The 27427-nt window shown below is 42.3% G+C and overlaps 3 protein-coding genes across 3 annotated transcripts in view; 1 reads left to right on the forward strand and 2 right to left on the reverse strand.

Moving 5' to 3' along the window:
• The first annotated feature begins 572 nt into the window (after nt 1-572).
• Nucleotides 573-3866, forward strand: nanp (N-acetylneuraminic acid phosphatase). The gene is made up of 2 exons (XM_034101240.2): nt 573-693; nt 1954-3866. The coding sequence occupies exons 1-2, from the start codon at nt 604-606 to the stop codon at nt 2590-2592; spliced, it is 729 nt and encodes a 242-aa protein (XP_033957131.1). The 5' UTR covers nt 573-603; the 3' UTR covers nt 2593-3866.
• Nucleotides 3867-9320: 5454 nt separating this feature from the next.
• Nucleotides 9321-13977, reverse strand: LOC117459986 (DNA-directed RNA polymerase I subunit RPA2-like). Its single transcript, XM_034101175.2, is given in 9 exon segments — nt 9321-9386; nt 9388-9567; nt 9569-9826; nt 9828-10206; nt 11650-11900; nt 11973-12169; nt 13422-13530; nt 13532-13579; nt 13918-13977. Coding segments are annotated over 9 exon segments (1548 nt in total).
• Nucleotides 13978-17574: 3597 nt separating this feature from the next.
• LOC117459847 (DNA-directed RNA polymerase I subunit RPA2-like) overlaps nt 17575-27427 on the reverse strand; it is a 31184-nt gene continuing 21331 nt past the window's right edge. The window contains 10 exon segments of the mRNA XM_034100997.1: nt 17575-18593; nt 18595-18709; nt 20127-20233; nt 20235-20282; nt 20284-20390; nt 20393-20411; nt 20484-20680; nt 21928-22084; nt 25268-25438; nt 25983-26116. Of these exon segments, the coding sequence (XP_033956888.1) occupies nt 17829-18593; nt 18595-18709; nt 20127-20233; nt 20235-20282; nt 20284-20390; nt 20393-20411; nt 20484-20680; nt 21928-22084; nt 25268-25438; nt 25983-26116 (1820 nt within the window). The 3' untranslated portion in view covers nt 17575-17828.

Raw genomic sequence — 27427 nt, forward strand, 5'->3', positions numbered from 1 at the left:
GAATTACTTTACATTGTGTATAAGGGTGGATAGCCCCCATTGTTCTGTGTGTTAAAATGAAAGACAGCCCATACACTTATCAATCATCAAACCGTGGGGTCTTATTTCATTATTTCATTATCAACACGTAATGTTGTATCGATGTAGGCCTATATAGAGATGTACTACAGAAAAAGTATTCTCCGTCGGGACTTCCTGCAACAACACTACGCCGTTTTTTTTATTCTGATTGGCCAGAAAACATTATCAAAGATGTTCTATTGAGAAGATGATCACTACGTGACAACAGTTTTCAAAACCGTTTCTAGTCTTTGGTATTCTTGTTTTGGCGTGAGAATAGTTTGGGCAGCGTGAGAGCGTGAGATTGAAAGCGTGTGTCACACGCCAGATGCGTGAGAGTTGGCAACCCTGTTTTAAGTGAAGCAGCTAAAGTCAATGCTTTGTCACCATGTAAATCGATTTGTTTTGTGATTATCTGGCGCCCTCTTGGGGAAGAAGCTCGCAAGTAAGCTACTGCTGTTTATCAGAACGACAACTCCCATCATGCAGTGTACCCGGCAGCACTTCCGCAATGAAGCGTAGAATGAACAGTGTGCTGTGGCAATGGAGGGGCAAACTGTAAAGGCGATACTGTTTGACTTGGACAACACTCTGATAGAAACAAGTCGGGCAGGAGCAGTGGCGATACAGAAGGTAAAGCTACTCTGCTGTTCGTGAATCATTAGCATTTTAACATACATGTTGGTTAACTGAGGCTAACGTTAGTGTCAATTGAACTCAGGTGAAAGGGACTTCCTCACGAACAGGTGATGTAGGTGCTAGGTTGCGTCATGTTAATGTGCATACCACCAGGGGTTAACTGAATATGTAATGTTCCCCCCCCGGGTGTAGTACAACTTGAATGTACTCAACATACTATACTATGAATTGTTTTCATATTTTTTGACATACTATATTCTCAAAACTGTATTTTTTTAATAGTGTTTTTCTTTTTAATATATTTCCGAATACCGGTCTTATTAATATTTTTAGAAATGATTTACGATGACTTTTTCTTGATATTTAAAACATACATATTAGACTTGTTCGACAAACCATTCTATAATTTGTTTCCTGATATTTAAGACATACTTTATTAGTTAATTACTTTCTTTCCTACTTTTTCGTTATATTATTATTATAGTATTCTTTTTCTTCTTTTATATTTTGACAAACTATACTATGACTTTTTATAATATTTCTAGATACGATACGATATGATATGAGTATATAACTATGACATTATAAACTTTTACCTTCCTCATATTTTTTAACATACTATACTATTTTCATATTTTTCTAAATAATTTACCATCACTTTTTACACATTTTCAACATACTATATTACACATTTTTCAGACACAATATGATGACTTTTTTCATATTTTTCTTTGTACTACACACTGACCTTTTTCAGGATAATTTTAAATGTAGGACTTTTACTTGTAATGGAGTATTTTGACATAAAGTATTAGCTTTAGTGTGAGTGTGAGTAAACAAAGGTGCAGCGTCTAATGCCTGGTCACATGCTCCAAAGACAACATTGGCAGAATGTCACCTTTAATATAGTAAAGAATGATAATTTGTAGTATAATATTTCACGATTGTTTTACAGGGATATGGATTTTTAAAGTTATGTTTTTTGAACAACATTTTTATTTTATTCATGTTTTTATTGTAATTACTTTTTACACTGCTGGCTGGGTAGTTTAATATATAATATTAGTTGATTTATGTTATATAAAACCTGCAAGGTGACTAATACTGTAAAATAAATATAATATGAATTTGCATAATGTGAAAATACTCAATAAATTAAAGTTTAAGTTTTACTTAAGCACAGTACTTGAGTAAATGTGCTTCTATCACCAACAGTCTTTATATTTGATAGCCTATCTGTTTTGTTTCTCACAGACCAGTGAACTTCTGAAGAGCTCTCTGGGCCTGGATGACGACACCGTCAGCAGCATCTGTGACAAGTTCAAGCTGAAGCTTTCTCAGGAGAGCTTCGACCCATCAGCCGGCAGATCCATCGATGAGGTGCGGACGGGGCACTGGGAGGAGAGCCTCCAGGACGCTGTGGGCAGCAGATCCACTCCGTCACTGGCGGCTCAGTGCTACTTCCTGTGGAAAAGCAGCCGTCTGGAGCTCCTCAATCTGTCCCCTGAAATCTGCAGCCTGTTGAAGGAGCTGCGCCGCACACACAAGCTGCTGCTACTCACCAACGGGGAGGCCCAGACTCAGAGAGAGAAGGTGGAGGCGACCGGGTGCGAGGAGTTCTTCGACGCCGTCGTGGTCGGGGGGGAACATGCAGAGCAAAAGCCGTTCCTCTCCATCTTCACGCTGTGTTTCAGGATGCTGCAGGTGGAGGCTCAGGACTGTGTGATGGTGGGAGACTCTCTGGACACAGATATTGAGGGGGGGGTATTCGCTGGGGTGCGGGCTACAGTCTGGATCAGCAGTGAGGGGGGTGCTGATGATGGTGCAGTGAAAGCAGACTTCACCATCCCTACTGTGCTCGAGCTGCCACATATTCTGCAGCAACTCAAATGAAAACAACTGATGATACACGTTAAAGGATTTTTTCAACAAGGTGCTTTTTTCCCCTCGTCTAATGCATTTTTATACATTTACTCAAGCACTGTACGAGAGATCAATGTGAGTTATTGTGTATCAGAGGAAGTACGGCTCCGTTTACTCCACTGAATTCATCTCACAGCTATGTTTACTGTGGTGGTCAGACCAGGGGCCTGTACTACGAAGCTGGTTCAACCTAACCTGGATATGTTTGAGTTAGCCGGTTGGCCTAATCCAAAACATACGCGCTCTCGCTAAACGGTACTACGACGCGGGTTATCAAGTGGATCGCTCAAGCCAGCCGTGTCCTATCTAGTTAGGTGCGCGTTCACATGAAAGGGGTGGTATTTGGAGCATTCGACCAATCACAAACATGGAGAAGCATACTGACAGCGCAGCGTCATAGGCTACTTCCTGAATGAAAACTATAATATTAGACATATGAAGAAGTTAAACTTTAAACATCCATGACTTAAACACTTTATCCAGGATCAAAGCCTCATAGCTGCACCTGCAAGGTGAATACAGCTGGGAACAGAACAAGTGTTTGAATGCGCACATTAACAGGTTTATGATATCACTGCCCGTCTAAAACACGAGTGGATCTGACTTTAATGTGTTGCTTAAAATAATACTTCTGCATACAGTATGTGACACTGAGTGTTGCACGGCCAGATACGGCTCAGCTGACTCAGATCAGGAGATATGATACATTATGAAGTGATATGCCGCGGACTGTACTTAATGTACTCTGATCCGGTTATGTTGTGGCAGATATTTAAGTAAGCTTTCTTAACGCTAATGTTATAATAGTCAGATTGCTCTGAAGATGGGAGGTGATATTCTATTAATGTTCACGTTCACACAGTCGGTGATGTTTGCCGGCCGTCTTTCCTGCATCGGCAGCTTTACTGTATTTCCTTTCTCCTGTAATATGACTTGATCGCTTTAAACTCCGCACACTGAGCTCTGATTGGTCAGCAGGCAGTGCTTTCACTGAGTTGAGCTCTTAGCCTGCAACCTAACCTGGACCCGACCAGGTTAGCCGCTAAGCATAAGTTACCATGGAGATCTAGCCTGCTAAAAAGAGAACCAATAATCCTGATATTAAAGAATATACATGTGGTTATATGATGTTGGGCATGATTGATATGTATATGTTAATCTGGTTTCCTCTTTACTGTTAATTAGTTTAAGTGTTCTTATTTTACGCCAAACAAATGCTCAATAAACGAGAGTTTCAACTGATAGCATTTTTTCCCTTTAACATTTTCTTTAGGTATTGTAATATATTTAGTGAATTGTTTTATTTATGTATTAAATTCTGATTTTCACAGTCCTAGTTCGGATGAGGAATATACATCAAAAATAACTTTATGCACGTATGCAATTCATCAGATTTGTAATATTAAACCAGTGGTTACTTAACTTGTCAACATGAATTCAAACTAGGTTTGTGACCCATCAATAATCAGATGATCAATCAATGTTTATTTATATAGCCCAATATCACAAATGTTACATTTGTCTCAGTGGTCTTCACAGTGTGTACAGAATATCAGTATGACAATACGACACCCTCTGTCCTTAGACCCTCACATCGTACAAGGAAAAACTTCCGGAGAAAACCCAGTTTAAAGGGAAACATGGGAGAAACCTCAGGGAGAGCAACAGAGGAGGGATCCCTCTCCCAGGACGGACAGACGTGCAATAGATGCCGTGTGTAAATTGAAAAGATAAATAATACATTTGCAACATAGGTAGTCCAAATGTTTGGAAATGCATGTGTGTATAATAGGAAGATGAATCCACGAGGATATCCATCCAGGACCTATGATCCAGAGCCACGACTCGCGATCCAGTGCTCCCGATCCAGGACACAGGACCGCAGGATCATCCATGACTCCGGATCCCGGCGTATATAGACACCAAAAGAAATAAATATGGGGAAGCTGGGTTAATCGGAACACGAGAGTACACAGGTATAGACAGAGAGAAGGAAGAAGTAAGATGTCCCCCGACAAACTAAGCCTATATCAGCAAAACTAGGGGCTGAATCTAATCAGCCCTAACTATAAGCTTTATCAAAAAGGAAGGTCTTAAGCGCACTCTTAAAAACGGATAGGGTGTCTGCCGCCCGAACACAAACTGGAAGCTGATTCCACAAATGTGGAGTTTGATAAGAAAAGGCTCTGGCTCCCATTGTACTTTTAGAGACTCTCGGAACAACCAACAACCCTGCATTCTTGGAACGCAATGCCCTAGTAGGACAGTAGGGTATAATGAGTTCTTTAAGGTAAGATGGCGCCTGCCCATTAAGGGCTTTGTAGGCGAGAAGAAGAATTTAAAATTCTATCCTGTGTTCTATAGGGAGCCAGTGTAAGGCAGCCAGAACAGGAGTAATGTGGTCCCTTTTCCTAACTCTGGTTAGTACACGAGCCGCAGCATTTTGAATCAGCTGAAGCGACTTGACTGACTTCTTGGTACTCCCTGATAATAAAGAGTTACAATAATCCAGCCTAGAAGTAACAAATGCATGGACTAGTTTCTTCCTTGAAATTGATTTTATGTGGGCGTTAAAGGATACATCCCAGTGGCGAGCCGTCAGGGCCCTCTAGGCCCTCTGTGAGGGCCTAAGATATTCTAAAAAATAATATTTGAAAACATTAAAAAAAAAACATTTGTTTTTTAAATATTATTTTTTATATTTTGTTGTTGTTACATTTTTCATTAATTTTACCAAAATAACTTGATTTAATTGTATTTAAAATAATATTTCCAAAGAAATAAATCTTTCGAATCTGCCTGTTCAGTTTCTGTTGGAATGTGAAGGGTTAAATGCCGTCTCTGCGAGTTACTGTGAAGACGGGAGAGCTTGGTCCCTCTACATTCACAGAGGGCCAGCTATAGTAACTCAACGAGAGAGTAATGTCAAATGACAGTACAATTGACCAATCATATCTTCCCTCTAAATGGGCGGGCTTTATTTTCACGGACTTTATGACAGGTTCCGCCCGCTGTGAGGTCTATGCAAGTGGTGCAGTGACGCGTCCTAAAACCCAGAAGTAAGCTTCGCTCGGATTCCCTCGACAGAAAGCAGTGGGATTTCTCCACAGGATTTTTGGAAAATAGCTCGAAATAAGGTCTGTGGAAAACGAACCTGTTAGATAAATGCACGTTGTGTTCAGCCGGATAATATCCACATGTCTATCCTACTTTTTTTGATTCATAAATCTAATCGATAGATTTATGATCGATAGATTTATGATTAGCATAAGTTCGTTCATGATGGCTCACTTCAGTGATAGTGATGACATCGTTGCGAAATTATTAACCGAGTCATTTTCAAGATTGAGTTACAATGATAAACTGGAGTGGCAAAGGATCAGCTGCATGACCCGCAAGTGCTTCATCCAAAAGGACAGGATGGACTTTGTGTTTCAGTGATTTGATCATCAAAGGTAGGCCCAAGTCATTTTCAATGCGGGCCGCTGTGCCGACTTAATTCATTTGTAATTGTTACTTGGCTGTGGGTGCCCTGTCATGATAGGTGTTTATATAAATGGTGTTGTTTTGTGTGGTAGAGGGTCGCTGTCATTGATGCGTTTTGCACCCCGGACCACTGTTTTGATATTCCGCTGAAGTATACGTTGAGACGTAATATCTCTTCTTTTTTTTCGAGGGAAGGGGGGGTCAGAGGGCCTAGGTATAAAAGTCACGGCTCGCCACTGATACATCCTGATCAAATATAACACCAAGGTTCCTTACAGTCTCACTGGAGGCCAAATTAATGCCATCCATAGTTAGTATATCTTTAGATAATTTGTTTCGTAGATTCTTCGTACAATAACTTCAGTGTTGGTCGTGTTTAACATCAAAAAGTTTAAGGTCATCCACGTTTTTAAGTCCTTAAGGCAGTCTTGAATTTTATTTAGATGATTAATTTCATCAGGCTTGATTGATAAATATAGTTGAGTATCATCCGCATAACAATGAAAGTTTACAGAATGATTCCTTATAATATTGCCTAACGGAAGCATATATAATGTGAACAAAATAGGTCCGAGCACTGAGCCCTGTGGCTCTCCATGGCTGACTTTGGTTTGCGTGGAAGATTCATCGTTAACACGTACAAACTGAGAGCGTTCAGATAGATAGGACCTAAACCAGCCTAAAGCAGTTCCCTTTATGCCAACTAAGTGCTCTAGTCTTTGCAATAGGATATCATGGTCGATAGTATCAAGTGCAGCACTGAGATTGAGCAAAACAAGAATAGAGACAAGTCCCTTGTCTGAGGCTATTAGAATGTCATTTGTGACTTTAACCAGGGCTGTCTCTGTGCTATGATGTGTTCTAAAGCCAGACTGAAAACCTTCAAATAAATCATTGTTTTTTAAGTAATCACACAACTGTTTTGCGACCGCTTTCTCAAGAATGTTTGAGGGGAACGGAAGATTAGAAATAGGTCTATAGTTGGCTAAAACCTCTGGATCGAGGTTGTGCTTTTTAAGAAGCGGTTTTATTACTGCAACTTTAAATGATTGTGGAAGATAGCCTGATAATAAAGACATATTCATAATATTTAATAAAGAAGTGCTAATTAATGGAAAAACTTCCTTCAACAGCTTAGTTGGAATTGGGTCTAACATGCACGTTGATGGTTTAGAAGAGAGAATCATTGAATTTAATTGTTCAAGGTTTATGGCTGAAAAGCATTCTAGTTTACTATCTAGTGTAATATTAGAACTTACGTTTCCGGGAGCTGTTGATAACACTATACTGGTCAAAGGCAAGAGGTCATTAATTTTGTTTCTAAGAGTAACAATTTTATCGTTAAAAAAGCACATAAAATCATTACTACTGAGTGCTATGGGAATAGAAGGCTCAATCGAGCTGCGGCTCTCTGTCAGCCTGGCTACAGTGCTGAAAAGAAATCTTGCATTATTCTTATTCTCATCTATTAATGAAGAGTAGTAGGCTGCTCTCGCTTTACGCAGTGCTTTCTTATATTCATTGAGAGTAATATGCCAAATTAAACGAGATTCTTCAAGTTTAGTGGAACGCCATATCCTTTCAAGTTGTCTAGACTTTTGCTTTATTTTGCGGGTTTCGGCATTATGCCATGGAGCTAATCTATGTTGTTTTATTTTCTTCTTTTTCAAAAGAGCAACAGAGTCTAATTTTATTCGCAGCGCATCTGTAGCACTATCAACAACATGATCAATTTGGGGTGGTGTACATTTTGTATAAGTTTCCTCCCCTACATGCAGACATGCTTATCGAGTTAAGTATTGGTGGAATCTCTTCCTTAAATGTGGCTATAGCACTAACAGATAGGTTTCTGCTGCAAGAGCTTTTGACTAATGCTTTGTAGTCTCGTAATAGTACTTCAAAAGTTACTAAGAAATGGTCGGATAAAGCAGGATTATGCGGTTCGACTAATAGTTGCTCAATTTCAATACCATAAGTCAGAACAAGGTCGAGAGTGTGATTATAGCAGTGGGTTGGTTTATTTACACTCTGACAGAAACCAACAGAATATAATATAGAGTTAAATGCAACAGTAAGGCTATTTTTATCATCGTCAACATGAATATTAAAGTCACCTACGATAATTACTTTATCTGTTTTAAGAACCAAAGTTGATAAAAACTCAGAGAATTCTGATAAGAATTCTGAATAAGGACCTGGTGCACGATACACTGTAACAAATAAGATTGGCTGCAAAGTTTTCCAGGTCGGATGCGTAAGACTAAAACGAGGTAATATACGTGTCACAGGAACAGTTTTTCCCGCAGAATGATCACTTTTCTTTCATATAGGTTAGGGTTATAATACTTCTGATGCTGTATTCATAAAGATTCCTCCTACAAAGAGTTACTCAATGTGAAACATTTTTGGAATTAAGATGTTTCTAATAATACCTCCCAATAGTTAAGAGTATATCCTGATGAATGTACTATTCACAGAGCAATTAGTCCTTTAGCTCCTCAGGAAACACACTGTTGGGAAGGAGGACTTTTTAAGGATGCACTCAAAATTCCCCATCAAACCGACCAACACAGCTACTTCTATAAACTGAAAATGATGAAAGCCCTGTACATTTTCCTATTTATATTAAATAGATTAAGTATTTAGCTGGATTAATTTCCAGCATGGTAAAAGAAAAACACATGATTATCAGCTGCTTGTTACTTGGCAACTGTGCAAGAAGTACTGAATACGGGCTGCAATATATACAACAAGGGTGCCATGTCTTAGTTACTCTAAGAAATGATTCACTCTGTGGTTCTCCAAGCTACAATTTGACTGTTGTTAAATGTTTGTGAATATGGCCCCTGATAATAACCATTTTTAAACAGGACTGTTTGTAATGGAGTGCAGTTGGTGCTTTCACCCGAGTAAAGAATCTAAATTCTTGGTCCAGCATCTTTATTTAACACTCGGTGTGAATATAAAAAAGACATTTTTTTATTTTTTTTTACACACCATAATCAAAGTCAACATATCCATCATAAATGCTGCTACTTTTTCATTTTCTAAAACTAGTTAAACCTGACTGTTCTGATGCACGGCTTTACAGTTTGTTTTTTGGATACGATTTATTGCAGCAACTTATATTAAGAGCCATGTTAATAAAACACATAAGATAATTTCCTTTGATTTGACGCATTTAGGCATATTTTCTGGTTGTCCGGCAAAATTCACTTAATATCCAACTTGACTTTGATGTTCATCGCTGCTAGCTCGGCGACAAAGTAGCGGAAGACCGTATGGAACCGACACCGAGTCGATGGAGTCACTTTTCCCGCACAGGGTGCAGACAGTCTTGCGGTTACGCATGGACGACCAGTAGGGGGGAGGTTTCTCTAGGAGGGGGGAGAGCAGGCTGCCGCAGTCGACACACACCTGCGCCACCGAGCGGTCGGAGCAGTTGAAGAGGCGGTCGTGGCAGCAGGAAGGACGAGCCGTGGGCCAGCAGGGCGTCTCGCTCCATCTCCCCGAACCGGATGCCTCCCTGAATGTTCCTCCCCCCCACCGGCTGGTTGGTCACCTTGTCTCGCGCTCCCGTCGTCCTCACCTGGAACTTGTCTGAGACCATGTGACGCAGCCGCTGGTAGTAGACCACCCCGATGAAGATGTCCGCCTCCAGCTCCAGCCCGCTCACACCGCTGTAGAGCCGCTCGGTGCCGTAGTAGTTGTACCCCGCCCGCTCGGAGCATCTCCCCGAAGTACTCCAGTGCGGAGCTCTCCTCGGAGAAGGTGAAGGGCGTGGCGTCGTGGCTCAGGCCGTGCAGGGCGCCCGACTTGCCCGCCATGCTCTCGATGAGCATCCCGATGGTCATGCGGGAGGGGAAGCCGTGCGGGTTGAACAGGATGTCGGGGGCCATGCCGCTCTCCGTGAAGGGCATGTCCTCGGCGGGCCACAGACGGCTCAGGATGCCCTTCTGACCGTGGCGGCTGGCGAACTTGTCGCCGATGGTCGGGTTTCGTGGCACCCGCATGGTGATGCAGATGCGCTTGAGGCGGCCCGTGCCCGTGTCGTTGCTGCAGACCTTTATGTTGTCCACCACACACGCCTCCTGGCTCCTAAGACAAAAACACATTCACAGTTTATTAAAGTTAAGCGGCAAAATGAAACGGTGAAGAATTCAAATGTATGATATGTCATTTCCTGCCACAAGGGGACTCTAAATCACAAAAATGACGTGAAGTTCATAACTTAACGGGGTTAAGGAAAGATGATAGGAGAATCCATCAGGACTTAGAAAAGAGGCTGCTTAGAAAATCCAAACGCACTTACACTAGGATAATAAAGGAAGTATTGAAGCTCCTTTCCTATCATCTAAGCAGGGGTTTTCAAAGTGTGGGAAGGTGAGTCTCCCCTCAGAGAACATAAGAACAGCCGCGCCCCACCTCCCAATTATTATTGCTATTATTATTATTGTTATTGTTGTTGCTATAATGCAGGGGTATTCAATTGCATTTCAAAGAGGTCCAGTAAGAGAAAATGTCATTAAATGCTCTGTTTTCGCTGTCTAGCTTTCTATTTTTTGAGCACGCCATTTGAAATTACTCCGACTGTTTCTCTCTTCTTGTCTCGTCTCTATGTTCAATCTATCGCGCTGACTCACTGACTGCACCAATTTGATTGGCTGAGTAGCGCCACCTCCTTAAAACATTAAACAATAACTTTTTTAAACCTTTTTATCTTTATGTTTTAAACATTTTTTACATTTTCAACATGGTTGATAAATCCTAATATGCTCCCGGCAACACACTAAACGTCAACTTTGCCTCATTATTACACTCACCCCTACTTTAGTGGGAACAATGAGTCTGCGTGTTTGATGCGCACAGGCGGATGATGCGGGGATGCAATGTAGACAGGAATAAACGCAGATCATCCTCTGGCTGCAGCCTTGACCGGTACTTGCTTTTGATCAAGGTAAGTATTATTAAAATGAAAATAAAGGGCGGTGCCAGCCGTCAGCGAACCGAGCCGGCCGTCAACGGCCCGCTGGCGACCGGCCGTTCTGTGATTCTCCGGAAAACACAGATGGCCCTGCCGGGACCGGTCCATGAACATCCTAGCTTCGAATAATCGTGGTCATGAGACTTGGTGGTCATACTTCCTCCGTTTTCTACCAGACGCTGTCTCCTCTCTCACTTTAGGTAACTTCACTAAAAATATCGCATAAAGTTAGCGGAAGTTAGCTAGATTTCACTGTTTCTCGTAATTCTTTTCTCACGCTGCGCCTCCCCTGAAGCTCTCTGGCGCCCCCCCAGGGAGGCGCGCCTCACACTTTAAAAACCGCTGATCTAAAGAATCCAATAGGAACCTTCCTAAGCAAAATTGACAGTTCGATCACAACCCTGGCCCGTTTGTTTTTTTAAACCAGATTTCACTCTGAGGGATGACGGCACATGTGTATGTTTAGATTCTAGATGTGCACATAATATAACTTGTAGAACTATAAAAATGGAAGAACCTAAATCACTTTTGCCAAATAATCAAACATTGAAACCTACTTGTAGAAGTTGACGGAGGTCTGGCCGGTGTTCAGGTTGATGTAGCCGTAGAACGGGTCTCCGTATTGTAGAGTGGATCCAATGAATGGCAGTCCATCAGCGTCCAGTTTGTCATTGACTTTAGGGTCTCCGGGCTTGACCCCGAACACCACGCTGTCTTCTCCCCGCACTTTTTCTGCCAGGTCCACCAGCTCAGTCTTGTAGATGCTCCCGTGGGCGAAGCCTCTCTCCCAGGACGACTTGTTAATGATCTGATACGATCAAACTGTGTCAGGATTTACTATTTTTCTACTATGGTAAAGTAACGTTTGTGTTGTACTCACCATGGCGTCCTCCATGTCGTAGCCTGTGTAGGAGATAACGGCCACAATGGCGTTGGTACCGCTCGGGTAGTTGTCCAGGTTGTAGTGGTCGTACATGCAGGGCCGCACCATGGGGCTCTGGGGGGTCTGCAGCCGGTACAGCTTGTTGTCGGAGCGATCCAGGAAGGAGTGCAGGGGGAAACCCATCGTCTGCTTACCTGAAAAAAGAAATTAACAGATGAGAATGAGAACATTACATGGATGACGGTTCCATTATCAAAACCTCCTATCAACCTGGTCCTTTATCCATATGATATGAAGTTAATCTGGCTAAATTGTTATGGGGAGAAATATACAGTTGCCAAGAAAAGTGAACCCTTTAGATTCTCCACACATAGCGTCGTGTGTTCCTTCCAAACAACTCAGCTTTGGTTTCATCTGTCCACAGAATATGTTGCCAGTCGTGCTGTGGAACATCCAGGTGCTCTTTTGCAAACTTCAAACGTGCAGCAATGTTTTCTCTGGACAGCAGTGGCTTCCCTCCGTGGTGTCCTCCATGAACTCCATTCTTGTTCAGTGTTTTACGTATCGTAGATTCGTCAACAGAGATGTTAGCATGTGCCAGAGATTTCTTTAAGTCTCTAGCTGACTTTCTAGGACTCTTCTTCACCTCATTGAGCATTCTGCACTGTGCTCTTGCAGTCATCTTTACAGGACGGCCACTCCTAGGGAGAGTCGCAACAGTGCTGAGCTTTCTCCATGTATAGACAACTTGTCTCACCGTGGACTGATGACCATCAAGGCTTTTAGAGATACTTGTGTAACCCTTTCCAGCTTTATGCAAGTCAACAGTTCACATCTGGCAATGCTTCTTAAGAATAGCAAATTCAAAACTGGTGTGTATTTTTTATAGGGCAGGGCAGCTTCAACCAACACCTCCAATCTCGTCTCATTGATTGGACTCCAGGTGGGCTGACTCCTGACTCCAAGTAGCTCTTGAAGAAGTCTTAGCCTCGGGGTTCACATACTTGTTCCACCCTGCGCTGTGAATGTTTACATGGTGCGTTCAATAAAAACATGAAAACATATAATTGTTTGTGTGTGTATTAGTTTAAGCAGAGTGTGTGGTCTATTGTTGTGACTTAGATGAAGATCAGAACACATTTTATGACCAACTTGTGGCAGAAATCCAGGTCATTCCAAAGGGTTTCACATACTTTTTCTTGCAACTGTACATGCAAAATATCTGAATAATTTAAAATGTTTTAAAATATTTGGAATCTGGTCCAAAAGGGACTAAAACAGTCAAAAATGCTAAAATGCTACCCTTTTACGCAAAAGTTCTTAAAAAAACAATCTAAAATCAAAACATAAACGCCTTTCTTTTTTTGATATCCAGATGTTCGGTTATTGGTAATTAGTAATTGTAAAAGATTCCATTTTTAAGTAGCCCTCCCAACGCTGACGTACCCATCTGACACTGGTACATGTTCCTGGGGCTCTGGTTGTGGTCGGAGTATGGGATGAAGCTGGCCACCACGCTGAGCATGCTGTGAGGGAAGAGCTCCTGGTGCGTGGTCCACCCCCGGCTCTATCTCATCCTCCATGATGCCCACATTGATGTAAAGCTGGGGCAACATAGAGAAAAGAGGAATACATTACAGTTCCAGAGACAACACAATATGGAATTTTTCAAAAACAAATGGACAAAGCTGCTGAAAATATGAATGCATGTATACATTATATATGTAAATATACACTAATATGGATCAGTAAGTAAGTCAAACTGTATTTATATAGCACCCTTCTCAACATGGATGTACAAAGTGCTTTACAGTACAGTACACAGGGACACAATTCAAAGTACAACTATAACATGTAGAATAAAGGCATATAAAACAGCAGCAGGTAATACATAGGATAAAACATACGATAAAACACCAATAAAAGACAGCTACTAACTCACCTCCCCCGACGACCCCAAGGCCTGTCGGAAAAGGTGGGTCTTTAACTGCCCCTTAAACATCTCTATTGAGGCAGAGGTTTTTATTATCTGGGGGGAGTTGTTCCAAAGCCTTGGGGCCCACCACCTCAAAGGAACGGTCAACCTTAGTCTTTAGCCTGGTTCGGGGCACCCTTAGGAGGCCTTGCTCAGAGGACCTCAGGGGCCCGGGTTGTGATGTGAGGGTGGATCAGGTCATTGATGTAGGATGGGGCTTGGCCATGGACAGCTCTATATGTGAAGACCAATACTTTGAATTGGGTTCTGAGATGGACAGGGAGCCAGTGCAGGGCAGAAATAAACGGAGTGATGTGGCATGTTCTTTTGGACCGAGTGAGCTAATCTGGCTGCAGCATTTTGGACCTGTTTGTAACCGGTTTATTGATGTTTTGTTGAGGCAGGAGAACAGAGCATTGCAATAATCAAGCCGGGATGAAATAAAGGCATGGATAGCCATCTCTATTTCTGCGTTAGATAGAACCCCCCTGATCTTGGCAATGTTCCTGAGATGGAAAAAAACAGGTATAGGTCAGAAGTTTTATGTGTTTGTCTAGTAGTATAGACTGATCGAAATTACACCAAGGTTTTTTATGTTTGCCCTTATGTTACCACTGAATGAACCCAGGTGGCTTGCCCACCTTAGAGGCGATGTTATCCAACACGTTCTCACTCCCATCCCGTCACATATTGACGGACGGTCAGGGCCCCTCCCCATCGCTATATACGTACAGGGTACCCCTTGCCCGTCAGGCTTCTACGGGCAGGGCGTCCCATAGACCTTCATTGCGGACACAGCGGACCCCTTGCCCGTCAGGCTTCTACGGGCAGGGCGTCCCATAGACCTTCATAATGCCTATTTTAAGGTTCATTTGGCCATTAAAATGCGTTTTGATCTCATTTTATGCGAGTAATGAGTTTTTATTTCTGATTATTTGTGCAGTACATGTACATGATGTTTAGTTTGCTAGTTATGACGAAGATTACTTCATGAATGTGTACACATTCATGGTTGCTATGGATGCTGCAACAGCTCCCAGACCACGTGAACAACAACAATGGCCGATCTTCGTGTTATTCTCGGTGGCAAATGCCTATTTTAAGGTTCATTTGGCCATTAAAATGCGTTTTGATGTCATTTTATGTGAGTAATGCTACGGGCAGTAACGGACATTACTCGCATGAAATGACATCAAAACGCATTTTAATGGCCACATGAACCTTAAAATAGGCATTTTCCACCGAGAATAACACGAAGGTCGGCCATTGTTGTTGATCACGTGGTCTATGAAGGTCTATGGGACGCCCTGCCCGTAGAAGCCTGACGGGCAAGGGGTACCCTATACTAGGGCTGAACGATTAATCGATTTTAAATCGAAATCGCGATTCGAGATGATGCGATTATCAAATCGCAAAGCCTGCGATTTTTTGTAACTATTTTTTTTTACAATTTTTTTTTTCTTCTTCTTGTGTGTCAGTCATCCACACCTCATTTGTGACTTTAACCAGGGCTGTCTCTGTGCTATGATGTGTTCTAAAGCCAGACTGAAAACCTTCAAATAAATCATTGTTTTTTAAGTAATCACACAACTGTTTTGCCGACGCTTCTCAAGAATGTTTGAGGGGAACGGAAGATTAGAAATAGGTCTATAGTTGGCTAAAACCTCTGGATCGAGGTTGTGCTTTTTAAGAAGCGGTTTTATTACTGCAACTTTAAATGATTGTGGAAGATAGCCTGATAATAAAGACATATTCATAATATTTAATAAAGAAGTGCTAATTAATGGAAAAACTTCCTTCAACAGCTAGTTGGAATTGGGTCTAACATGCACGTGATGGTTTGAAGAGAGAAATCATTGAATGTAATTGTTCAAGGTTATGGCTGAAAAGCATTCTAGTTTACTATCTAGTGTAATATTAAACTTACGTTTCCGGGAGCTGTTGATAACACTCTACTGGTCAAAGGCAAGGGTCATTAATTTTGTTTCTAAGAGTAACAATTTTATCGTTAAAAAAGCACATAAAATCTTTACTATTGAGTGCTATGGGAATAGAAGGCTCAATCGAGCTGCGGCTCTCTGTCAGCCTGGCTACAGTGCTGAAAAGAAATCTTGCATTATTCTTATTCTCATCTATTAATGAAGAGTAGTAGGCTGCTCTCGCTTTACGCAGTGCTTTCTTATATTCATTGAGAGTAATATGCCAAATTAAACGAGATTCTTCAAGTTTAGTGGAACGCCATATCCTTTCAAGTTGTCTAGACTTTTGCTTTATTTTGCGGGTTTCGGCATTATGCCATGGAGCTAATCTATGTTGTTTTATTTTCTTCTTTTTCAAAAGAGCAACAGAGTCTAATTTTATTCGCAGCGCATCTGTAGCACTATCAACAACATGATCAATTTGGGGTGGTGTACATTTTGTATAAGTTTCCTCCCCTACATGCAGACATGCTTATCGAGTTAAGTATTGGTGGAATCTCTTCCTTAAATGTGGCTATAGCACTAACAGATAGGTTTCTGCTGCAAGAGCTTTTGACTAATGCTTTGTAGTCTCGTAATAGTACTTCAAAAGTTACTAAGAAATGGTCGGATAAAGCAGGATTATGCGGTTCGACTAATAGTTGCTCAATTTCAATACCATAAGTCAGAACAAGGTCGAGAGTGTGATTATAGCAGTGGGTTGGTTTATTTACACTCTGACAGAAACCAACATATTCTAATATAGAGTTAAATGAAACAGTAAGGCTATTTTTATCATCGTCAACATGAATATTAAAGTCACCTACGATAATTACTTTATCTGTTTTAAGAACCAAAGTTGATAAAAACTCAGAGAATTCTGATAAGAATTCTGAATAAGGACCTGGTGCACGATACACTGTAACAAATAAGATTGGCTGCAAAGTTTTCCAGGTCGGATGCGTAAGACTAAAAACGAGGTAATATACGTGTCACAGGAACAGTTTTCCCGCAGAATGATCACTTTTCTTTCATATAGGTTAGGGTTATAATACTTCTGATGCTGTATTCATAAAGATTCCTCCTACAAAGAGTTACTCAATGTGAAACATTTTTGGAATTAAGATGTTTCTAATAATACCTCCCAATAGTTAAGAGTATATCCTGATGAATGTACTATTCACAGAGCAATTAGTCCTTTAGCTCCTCAGGAAACACACTGTTGGGAAGGAGGACTTTTTAAGGATGCACTCAAAATTCCCCATCAAACCGACCAACACAGCTACTTCTATAAACTGAAAATGATGAAAGCCCTGTACATTTTCCTATTTATATTAAATAGATTAAGTATTTAGCTGGATTAATTTCCAGCATGGTAAAAGAAAAACACATGATTATCAGCTGCTTGTTACTTGGCAACTGTGCAAGAAGTACTGAATACGGGCTGCAATATATACAACAAGGGTGCCATGTCTTAGTTACTCTAAGAAATGATTCACTCTGTGGTTCTCCAAGCTACAATTTGACTGTTGTTAAATGTTTGTGAATATGGCCCCTGATAATAACCATTTTTAAACAGGACTGTTTGTAATGGAGTGCAGTTGGTGCTTTCACCCGAGTAAAGAATCTAAATTCTTGGTCCAGCATCTTTATTTAACACTCGGTGTGAATATAAAAAAGACATTTTTTTATTTTTTTTTACACACCATAATCAAAGTCAACATATCCATCATAAATGCTGCTACTTTTTCATTTTCTAAAACTAGTTAAACCTGACTGTTCTGATGCACGGCTTTACAGTTTGTTTTTTGGATACGATTTATTGCAGCAACTTATATTAAGAGCCATGTTAATAAAACACATAAGATAATTTCCTTTGATTTGACGCATTTAGGCATATTTCTGGTTGTCCGGCAAAATTCACTTAATATCCAACTTGACTTTGATGTTCATCGCTGCTAGCTCGGCGACAAAGTAGCGGAAGACGTATGGAACCGACACCGAGTCGATGGAGTCACTTTTCCCGCACAGGGTGCAGACAGTCTTGCGGTTACGCATGGACGACCAGTAGGGGGGAGGTTTCTCTAGGAGGGGGGAGAGCAGGCTGCCGCAGTCGACACACACCTGCGCCACCGAGCGGTCGGAGCAGTTGAAGAGGCGGTCGTGCAGCAGGAAGGACGAGCCGTGGGCCAGCAGGGCGTCTCGCTCCATCTCCCCGAACCGGATGCCTCCCTGAATGTTCCTCCCCCCCACCGGCTGGTTGGTCACCTTGTCTCGCGCTCCCGTCGTCCTCACCTGGAACTTGTCTGAGACCATGTGACGCAGCCGCTGGTAGTAGACCACCCCGATGAAGATGTCCGCCTCCAGCTCCAGCCCGCTCACACCGCTGTAGAGCCGCTCGGTGCCGTAGTAGTTGTACCCGCCCGCTCGGAGCATCTCCCCGAAGTACTCCAGTGCGGAGCTCTCCTCGGAGAAGGTGAAGGGCGTGGCGTCGTGGCTCAGGCCGTGCAGGGCGCCCGACTTGCCCGCCATGCTCTCGATGAGCATCCCGATGGTCATGCGGGAGGGGAAGCCGTGCGGGTTGAACAGGATGTCGGGGGCCATGCCGCTCTCCGTGAAGGGCATGTCCTCGGCGGGCCACAGACGGCTCAGGATGCCCTTCTGACCGTGGCGGCTGGCGAACTTTGTCGCCGATGGTCGGGTTTCGTGGCACCCGCATTGATGCAGATGCGCTGAGGCGGCCCGTGCCCGTGTCGTTGCTGCAGACCTTTATGTTGTCCACCACACACGCCTCCTGGCTCCTAAGACAAAAACACATTCACAGTTTATTAAAGTTAAGCGGCAAAATGAAACGGTGAAGAATTCAAATGTATGATATGTCATTTCCTGCCACAAGGGGACTCTAAATCACAAAAATGACGTGAAGTTCATAACTTAACGGGGTTAAGGAAAGATGATAGGAGAATCCATCAGGACTTAGAAAAAGAGGCTGCTTAGAAAATCCAAACGCACTTACACTAGGATAATAAAGGAAGTATTGAAGCTCCTTTCCTATCATCTAAAGCAGGGGTTTTCAAAGTGTGGGAAGGTGAGTCTCCCCTCAGAGAACATAAGAACAGCCGCGCCCCCCCTCCCAATTATTATTGCTATTATTATTATTGTTATTGTTGTTGCTATAATGCAGGGGTATTCAATTGCATTTCAAAGAGGTCCAGTAAGAGAAAATGTCATTAAATGCTCTGTTTTCGCTGTCTAGCTTTCTATTTTTTGAGCACGCCATTTGAAATTACTCCGACTGTTTCTCTCTTCTTGTCTCGTCTCTATGTTTCAATCTATCGCGCTGACTCACTGACTGCACCAATTTGATTGGCTGAGTAGCGCCACCTCCTTAAAACATTAAACAATAACTTTTTTAAACCTTTTTATCTTTATGTTTTAAACATTTTTTACATTTTCAACATGGTTGATAAATCCTAATATGCTCCCGGCAACACACTAAACGTCAACTTTGCCTCATTATTACACTCACCCCTACTTTAGTGGGAACAATGAGTCTGCGTGTTTGATGCGCACAGGCGGATGATGCGGGGATGCAATGTAGACAGGAATAAACGCAGATCATCCTCTGGCTGCAGCCTTGACCGGTACTTGCTTTTGATCAAGGTAAGTATTATTAAAATGAAAATAAAGGGCGGTGCCAGCCGTCAGCGAACCGAGCCGGCCGTCAACGGCCCGCTGGCGACCGGCCGTTCTGTGATTCTCCGGAAAACACAGATGGCCCTGCCGGGACCGGTCCATGAACATCCTAGCTTCGAATAATCGTGGTCATGAGACTTGGTGGTCATACTTCCTCCGTTTTCTACCAGACGCTGTCTCCTCTCTCACTTTAGGTAACTTCACTAAAAATAATCGCATAAAGTTAGCGGAAGTTAGCTAGATTTCACTGTTTCTCGTAATTCTTTTCTCACGCTGCGCCTCCCCTGAAGCTCTCTGGCGCCCCCCCAGGGAGGGCGCGCCTCACACTTTAAAACCGCTGATCTAAGAATCCAATATGGAACCTTCCTAAGCAAATTGGACAGTTCGATCACAACCCTGGCCCGTTTGTTTTTTTAAACCAGATTTCACTCTGAGGGATGACGGCACATGTGTATGTTTAGATTCTAGATGTGCCACATAATATAACTTGTAGAACTATAAAAATGGAAGAACCTAAATCACTTTTGCCAAATAATCAAACCATTGAAACCTACTGTGTAGAAGTTGACGGAGGTCTGGCCGGTGTTCAGGTTGATGTAGCCGTAGAACGGGTCTCCGTATTGTAGAGTGGGATCCAATGAATGGCAGTCCATCAGCGTCCAGTTTGTCATTGACCTTTAGGGTCTCCGGGCTTGACCCCGAACACCACGCTGTCTTCTCCCCGCACTTTTTCTGCCAGGTCCACCAGCTCAGTCTTGTAGATGCTCCCGTGGGCGAAGCCTCTCTCCAGGACGACTTGTTAATGATCTGATACGATCAAACTGTGTCAGGATTTACTATTTTTCTACTATGGTAAAGTAACGTTTGTGTTGTACTCACCATGGCGTCCTCCATGTCGTAGCCTGTGTAGGAGATAACGGCCACAATGGCGTTGGTACCGCTCGGGTAGTTGTCCAGGTTGTAGTGGTCGTACATGCAGGGCCGCACCATGGGGCTCTGGGGGGTCTGCAGCCGGTACAGCTTGTTGTCGGAGCGATCCAGGAAGGAGTGCAGGGGGAAACCCATCGTCTGCTTACCTGAAAAAAGAAATTAACAGATGAGAATTGAGAACATTACATGGATGACGGTTCCATTATCAAAACCTCCTATCAACCTGGTCCTTTATCCATATGATATGAAGTTAATCTGGCTAAATTGTTATGGGGAGAAATATACAGTTGCAAGAAAAGTGAACCCTTTAGATTCTCCACACATAGCGTCGTGTGTTCCTTCCAAACAACTCAGCTTTGGTTTCATCTGTCCACAGAATATGTTGCCAGTCGTGCTGTGGAACATCCAGGGGCTCTTTTGCAAACTTCAAATGTGCAGCAATGTTTTCTCTGGACAGCAGTGGCTTCCTCCGTGGTGTCCTCCATGAACTCCATTCTTGTTCAGTGTTTTACGTATCGTAGATTCGTCAACAGAGATGTTAGCATGTGCCAGAGATTTCTTTAAGTCTCTAGCTGACTTTCTAGGACTCTTCTTCACCTCATTGAGCATTCTGCACTGTGCTCTTGCAGTCATCTTTACAGGACGGCCACTCCTAGGGAGAGTCGCAACAGTGCTGAGCTTTCTCCATGTATAGACAACTTGTCTCACCGTGGACTGATGACCATCAAGGCTTTTAGAGATACTTGTGTAACCCTTTCCAGCTTTATGCAAGTCAACAGTTCACATCTGGCAATGCTTCTTAAGAATAGCAAATTCAAAACTGGTGTGTATTTTTTATAGGGCAGGGCAGCTTCAACCAACACCTCCAATCTCGTCTCATTGATTGGACTCCAGGTGGGCTGACTCCTGACTCCAAGTAGCTCTTGAAGAAGTCTTTAGCCTCGGGGTTCACATACTTGTTCCACCCTGCGCTGTGAATGTTTACATGGTGCGTTCAATAAAAACATGAAAACATATAATTGTTTGTGTGGTATTAGTTTAAGCAGACTGTGTGTGTCTATTGTTGTGACTTAGATGAAGATCAGAACACATTTTATGACCAACTTGTGCAGAAATCCAGGTCATTCCAAGGGTTCACATACTTTTTCTTGCAACTGTACATGCAAAATATCTGAATAATTTAAAATGTTTTAAAATATTTGAATCTGGTCCAAAAGGGACTAAAACAGTCAAAAATGCTAAAATGCTACCCTTTTACGCAAAGTTCTTAAAAAAACAATCTAAAATCAAAACATAAACCGCCTTTCTTTTTTGATATCCAGATGTTCGGTTATTGGTAATTAGTAATTGTAAAAGATTCCATTTTTAAGTAGCCCTCCCAACGCTGACGTACCCATCTGACACTGGTACATGTTCCTGGGGCTCTGGTTGTGGTCGGAGTATGGGATGAAGCTGGCCACCACGCTGAGCATGCTGTGAGGGAAGAGCTCCTGGTGCGTGGTCACCCCCGGCTCTATCTCATCCTCCATGATGCCCACATTGATGTAAAGCTGGGGCAACATAGAGAAAAGAGGAATACATTACAGTTCCAGAGACAACACAATATGGAATTTTTCAAAAACAAATGGACAAAGCTGCTGAAAATATGAATGCATGTATACATTATATATGTAAATATACACTAATATGGATCAGTAAGTAAGTCAAACTGTATTTATATAGCACCCTTCTCAACATGGATGTACAAAGTGCTTTACAGTACAGTACACAGGACACAATTCAAAGTACAACTATAACATGTAGAATAAAAGGCATAAAACAGCAGCAGGTAATACATAGGATAAAACATACGATAAAACACCAATAAAAGACAGCTACTAACTCACCTCCCCCGACGACCCAAAGGCCTGTCGGAAAAGGTGGGTCTTTAACTGCCCCTTAAACATCTCTATTGAGGCAGAGGTTTTTATTATCTGGGGGAGTTTGTTCCAAAGCCTTGGGGCCACCACCTCAAAGGAACGGTCACCCTTAGTCTTTAGCCTGGTTCGGGGCACCCTTAGGAGGCCTTGCTCAGAGGACCTCAGGGCCCGGGTTGTGATGTGAGGGTGGATCAGGTCATTGATGTAGGCTGGGGCTTGGCCATGGACAGCTCTATATGTGAAGACCAATACTTTGAATTGGGTTCTGAGATGGACAGGGAGCCAGTGCAGGGCAGAAATAAACGGAGTGATGTGGCATGTTCTTTTGGACCGAGTGAGTAATCTGGCTGCAGCATTTTGGACCTGTTGTAACCGGTTTATTGATGTTTTGTTGAGGCAGGAGAACAGAGCATTGCAATAATCAAGCCGGGATGAAATAAAGGCATGGATAGCCATCTCTATTTCTGCGTTAGATAGAACCCCCCTGATCTTGGCAATGTTCCTGAGATGGAAAAAACAGGTATAGGTCAGAAGTTTTATGTGTTTGTCTAGTAGTATAGACTGATCGAAAATTACACCAAGGTTTTTTATGTTTGCCCTTATGTTACCACTGAATGAACCCAGGTGGCTTGCCACCTTAGAGGCGATGTTATCCAACACGTTCTCACTCCCATCCCGTCACATATTGACGGACGGTCAGGGCCCCTCCCCATCGCTATATTACGTACAGGGTACCCCTTGCCCGTCAGGCTTCTACGGGCAGGGCGTCCCATAGACCTTCATTGCGGACACAGCGGACCCCTTGCCCGTCAGGCTTCTACGGGCAGGGCGTCCCATAGACCTTCATAATGCCTATTTTAAGGTTCATTTGGCCATTAAAATGCGTTTTGATCTCATTTTATGCGAGTAATGAGTTTTTATTTCTGATTATTTGTGCAGTACATGTACATGATGTTTAGTTTGCTAGTTATGACGAAGATTACTTCATGAATGTGTACACATTCATGGTTGCTATGGATGCTGCAACAGCTCCCAGACCACGTGAACAACAACAATGGCCGATCTTCGTGTTATTCTCGGTGGCAAATGCCTATTTTAAGGTTCATTTGGCCATTAAAATGCGTTTTGATGTCATTTTATGTGAGTAATGCTACGGGCAGTAACGGACATTACTCGCATGAAATGACATCAAAACGCATTTTAATGGCCACATGAACCTTAAAATAGGCATTTTCCACCGAGAATAACACGAAGGTCGGCCATTGTTGTTGATCACGTGGTCTATGAAGGTCTATGGGACGCCCTGCCCGTAGAAGCCTGACGGGCAAGGGGTACCCTGTACTAGGGCTGAACGATTAATCGATTTTAAATCGAAATCGCGATTCGAGATGATGCGATTATCAAATCGCAAAGCCTGCGATTTTTTGTAACTATTTTTTTTTACAATTTTTTTTTTCTTCTTCTTGTGTGTCAGTCATCCACACCAATCAGAAGTGCTGTGCTCCACATGTACCATCCATTGCTAATCAATCAGAAGTGGCCCATGATAGAAGGTGATAGACAGATTGATCCAATCACCTGCCAAGTGCTTTTGAAAGTGCCTGCCTTTTCCAAATGGCTTCCAATGGAGCTTTAGATAGTTTGGTGAAACAAACCATCTGAGTCAGGTTAGTGATGCTCCATCACATGTTCTACATCTATTACAGGGTGAATCTTTAACTGAAGCTTCACCTTTTTCTTTTCCTTTTTTTTCTCCAATATATTTATTTGACAGGGACAGTGCACATTAATTGACATTTCTGTAAATGCGCCAGAGTTAGCCAACAGGCTATTTTTCGTCTGTACTAAAAAATACAAGCATATACATAAAAACTAAACTAAAATACATATTCACAAAGCAGACAGATACAGGTCAAGGCATATAAACAGAGCGTTGTCATGTACAGATTGTGTCAGTGTTGACAGAGCTGACTTTCCACTAACCATGTTTTTAAGTTAGATTTAAATAAACTGCAGGTGTTTAGTTCTCTAATCTTTACTGGGATTGAGTTCCACTGATGTGCAGCTTTAAAAGAAAAAGAAGATTGTCTGAATGAACTCTTCCTTAATGGAACAACGCAGTCTCCTCTTGTTGCAGCTCTTTAAAGCAACCCAACGGAAGTTTCATGTAAGTTTAGTTCTTTCACTCGTAGCTCGGGCTGCGGGGGTGCTAGAGACAGGAGTATGTTGATACGACCTTCCTAGCCGGAGTTATGGCCGCATTTCACAATAAACTTCCATTGGGTCGCTTAAAAACAAATATCGCAATTCGAATCGAAATCGCAATATTTGTCAGAAAAATCGCAATTAGATTTTTTCCCAAAATCGTGCAGCCCTACCCTGTACGTAATATAGCGACGCGGAGGGGCCCTGACCGTCCGTCAATATGTGACGGGATGGGAGTGAGAACGTGTTGTGTTATCAGCCGCTAAGATCAAGACTTCTGTTTTCGATGCATTGAGCTGTAGGAAGTTGCTTGACATTCACTCCTCAATTGCAGACAGACATGTGATGAGGGTGTTTACTTTTTCATTTTGACAGGTTTGAAGGAGAAGTATATCTGGATATCATCCGCATAGCAATGATACGAGACGCCCTCAAATTGGCTAATTAAGCGGCCCAATGGGAGCATGTACAGGGCGAAAAGAAGGGGGGCTAAAACAGAACCCTGGGGCAAGCCGCAGGATAGGGGAGTGCTATGTGATGAGAACGGGCCCACCGCCACGGATAAACTTCTCTTCTCTATCAGCTTGTAATGACAAAAAAAACACATACTTGTTCAAAGGTGCCGATCAGCTCCTGCTTGCCCAGAGCTAAGTTGCGTACGGGTCGTACCATCCGGCAGGGGGTGGTGAAGAGGAACACGCCCGGGTACATGCTGGCCTTTCCTGTTTTAGGAACCAGAACGATCTCAGTCCAGGGAGGGATCTTCTTCTCTTTCAGCACCTGGAGGAATTTGTTTTAAATAGATGAAGATTGATCCCAGATTGGGAAGCAGTTTTGTTGCAGCAGCATGTTTACAAGACGTTGAATATGAGTTAGAAGTCAAATAAAAAATATATCAATTAAATATATATAGAAATGAAGAGTAAAAGGGTAAATATCTAAAGAGTACATATAGAAATGTATTATATATAAAAATATTTATTTAACATATACACAATATCAAATTAATAGAATAAGGTATGAAACGGCACAATTTTCAAACAAATAAAGATAGGATACTATATACATAGATCATATTAGTTGGCGAGTTGATTTTGGGTACAATTTGTTCAAGGGTATTGACGGGGAAAACAGTGAAATCTGGTTACAAAGTAAATAATTCATCTGTAAAAATGTAGCCAGAGGGTTGTTGATTTTGGTCAGAAACATTTCCTGTATCAGTCTTTGTGACAGCGGAAAACTATTATTGTATTATATATAATAAATATTTACGCCCCGGCGAATGATTGGCACAGACACTGTTTAACTTGTACAGTTGACGTACCTTGAACATGCGCAGAGAGTCCACCACCACCGGGGCGAGCTCTGCCTCCACCCAGCCTACCACAGCTCCATCCAGCAGCACGGGGTAGCAGTCTGCGTATGCCTTGCCCGGGGTCCCATCCACCGGAGTCACACCTGAGACAACAAATATGAAATACACATTCAAATATGTCAAACAAAGTAAAAGTACAGAATCTCATTCACAGGGTATATGCACCTTTTAAGACCTTTTTTAAGACCCTTTCCATAAATGTTAAGACCTCATCTCCACTTTGAGTTCTAACCGGTTACCTTGGCAACACACTTTACCTCACATTTACTATATACAGTATTGATTGTCCTTCCTCCTTATCTTCCAACCATTTGGACGCAGACTTGCATTTCTCCATAACGATGTTGTTTAACAACCGGCATAAACTGACCTTCGCACGCTATCAAGCAGTGAGCGTGCGACGTCCTGCTCAGATGACGTCAAATCCAACGGGATGCCATAAATAAACTACACAGAATCACACTACACACCTACGCAGTGATTACATTCAGGCAGACTGTAGAATACAACCTCTTTGGACAATTTATATACTTATTGAAAACAAGCTACAAAATGTAATACCTTGGAAAATGCCCTTTAATACTTTTTAATAGCCTTATATTTTCGCTAAATTGATTAATCAACTTTTAATACTATTTAAATCAAAGGTTACGTGTAACCTGCTATTTATTGGCTGGCAAGACTGGGGGGGGGTAGTATTGGTTGGTATGTAGAGATGCTCCGATTGCCAATTTTGGGGCCGATCACCGGAATCGGCCTAAATGGAAGATTTAAACATCATTTTAATCTTCCATTTAAAGTGATGTTTAAAACTCAGTTAACGGGGCTCATCCACTGGAGCTTCCACAAACAACAATCAACTTAATTATTACATTCAAATTATGTACATTATTCAAGTTTACATTCACTTTGGATAGTAACACGGGAGAAATTAGTGGAAGCGCTCTCTTTTCCTCTCTCCTGACAGCCTGTCAGTATCGTCTCATGCAGCTCACTGATCCAGTAATGAGTGACCCGACAGTGAAGAATAAATATATGTATAACGAGTTTAGCTTGTTCCAGAGGTAGATAAAATAGCTAATTGTGTTAGGTCTAACTCTTGGTGTGTATTGCTCCGCTCAGCGGTCCGTCACAGCAGGCGGAGCTGCAGGATTTCTGCTTCACACACGTTGCATACCGCTATTTTATTGTCTTTTTCGGACACCTTAAAATACTGCCAGACCGGTGAAGCCATTTTGGCGAGCTTGTTCTGCCGCACACAGAGAAAAGTGTCATGTATTTTACGTCATGCGATCGGCTCTTGCGATCGCCATGTTTAGAGAGCACCGATCGATCGGTAGAGATTGAGTATCGGCCGATCTCGATCGGAGCATCCCTATTGGTATGTTGGTATG

The sequence above is a fragment of the Pseudochaenichthys georgianus genome, chromosome 15 (assembly GCF_902827115.2).
Source record: "Pseudochaenichthys georgianus chromosome 15, fPseGeo1.2, whole genome shotgun sequence".
Classification (NCBI taxonomy): Eukaryota; Metazoa; Chordata; class Actinopteri; order Perciformes; family Channichthyidae; genus Pseudochaenichthys; species Pseudochaenichthys georgianus.

What these genes read in the sequence shown, in the direction of transcription:
- nanp (XM_034101240.2), top strand. Translation starts at nt 604, where the DNA reads ATGGAGGGGCAAACTGTAAAGGCGATACTGTTTGACTTGGACAACACT. An exon ending in GAGCAGTGGCGATACAGAAG is followed by an intron (nt 694 to 1,953) that starts GTAAAGCTACTC and finishes TGTTTCTCACAG; the next exon opens with ACCAGTGAACTTCTGAAGAG.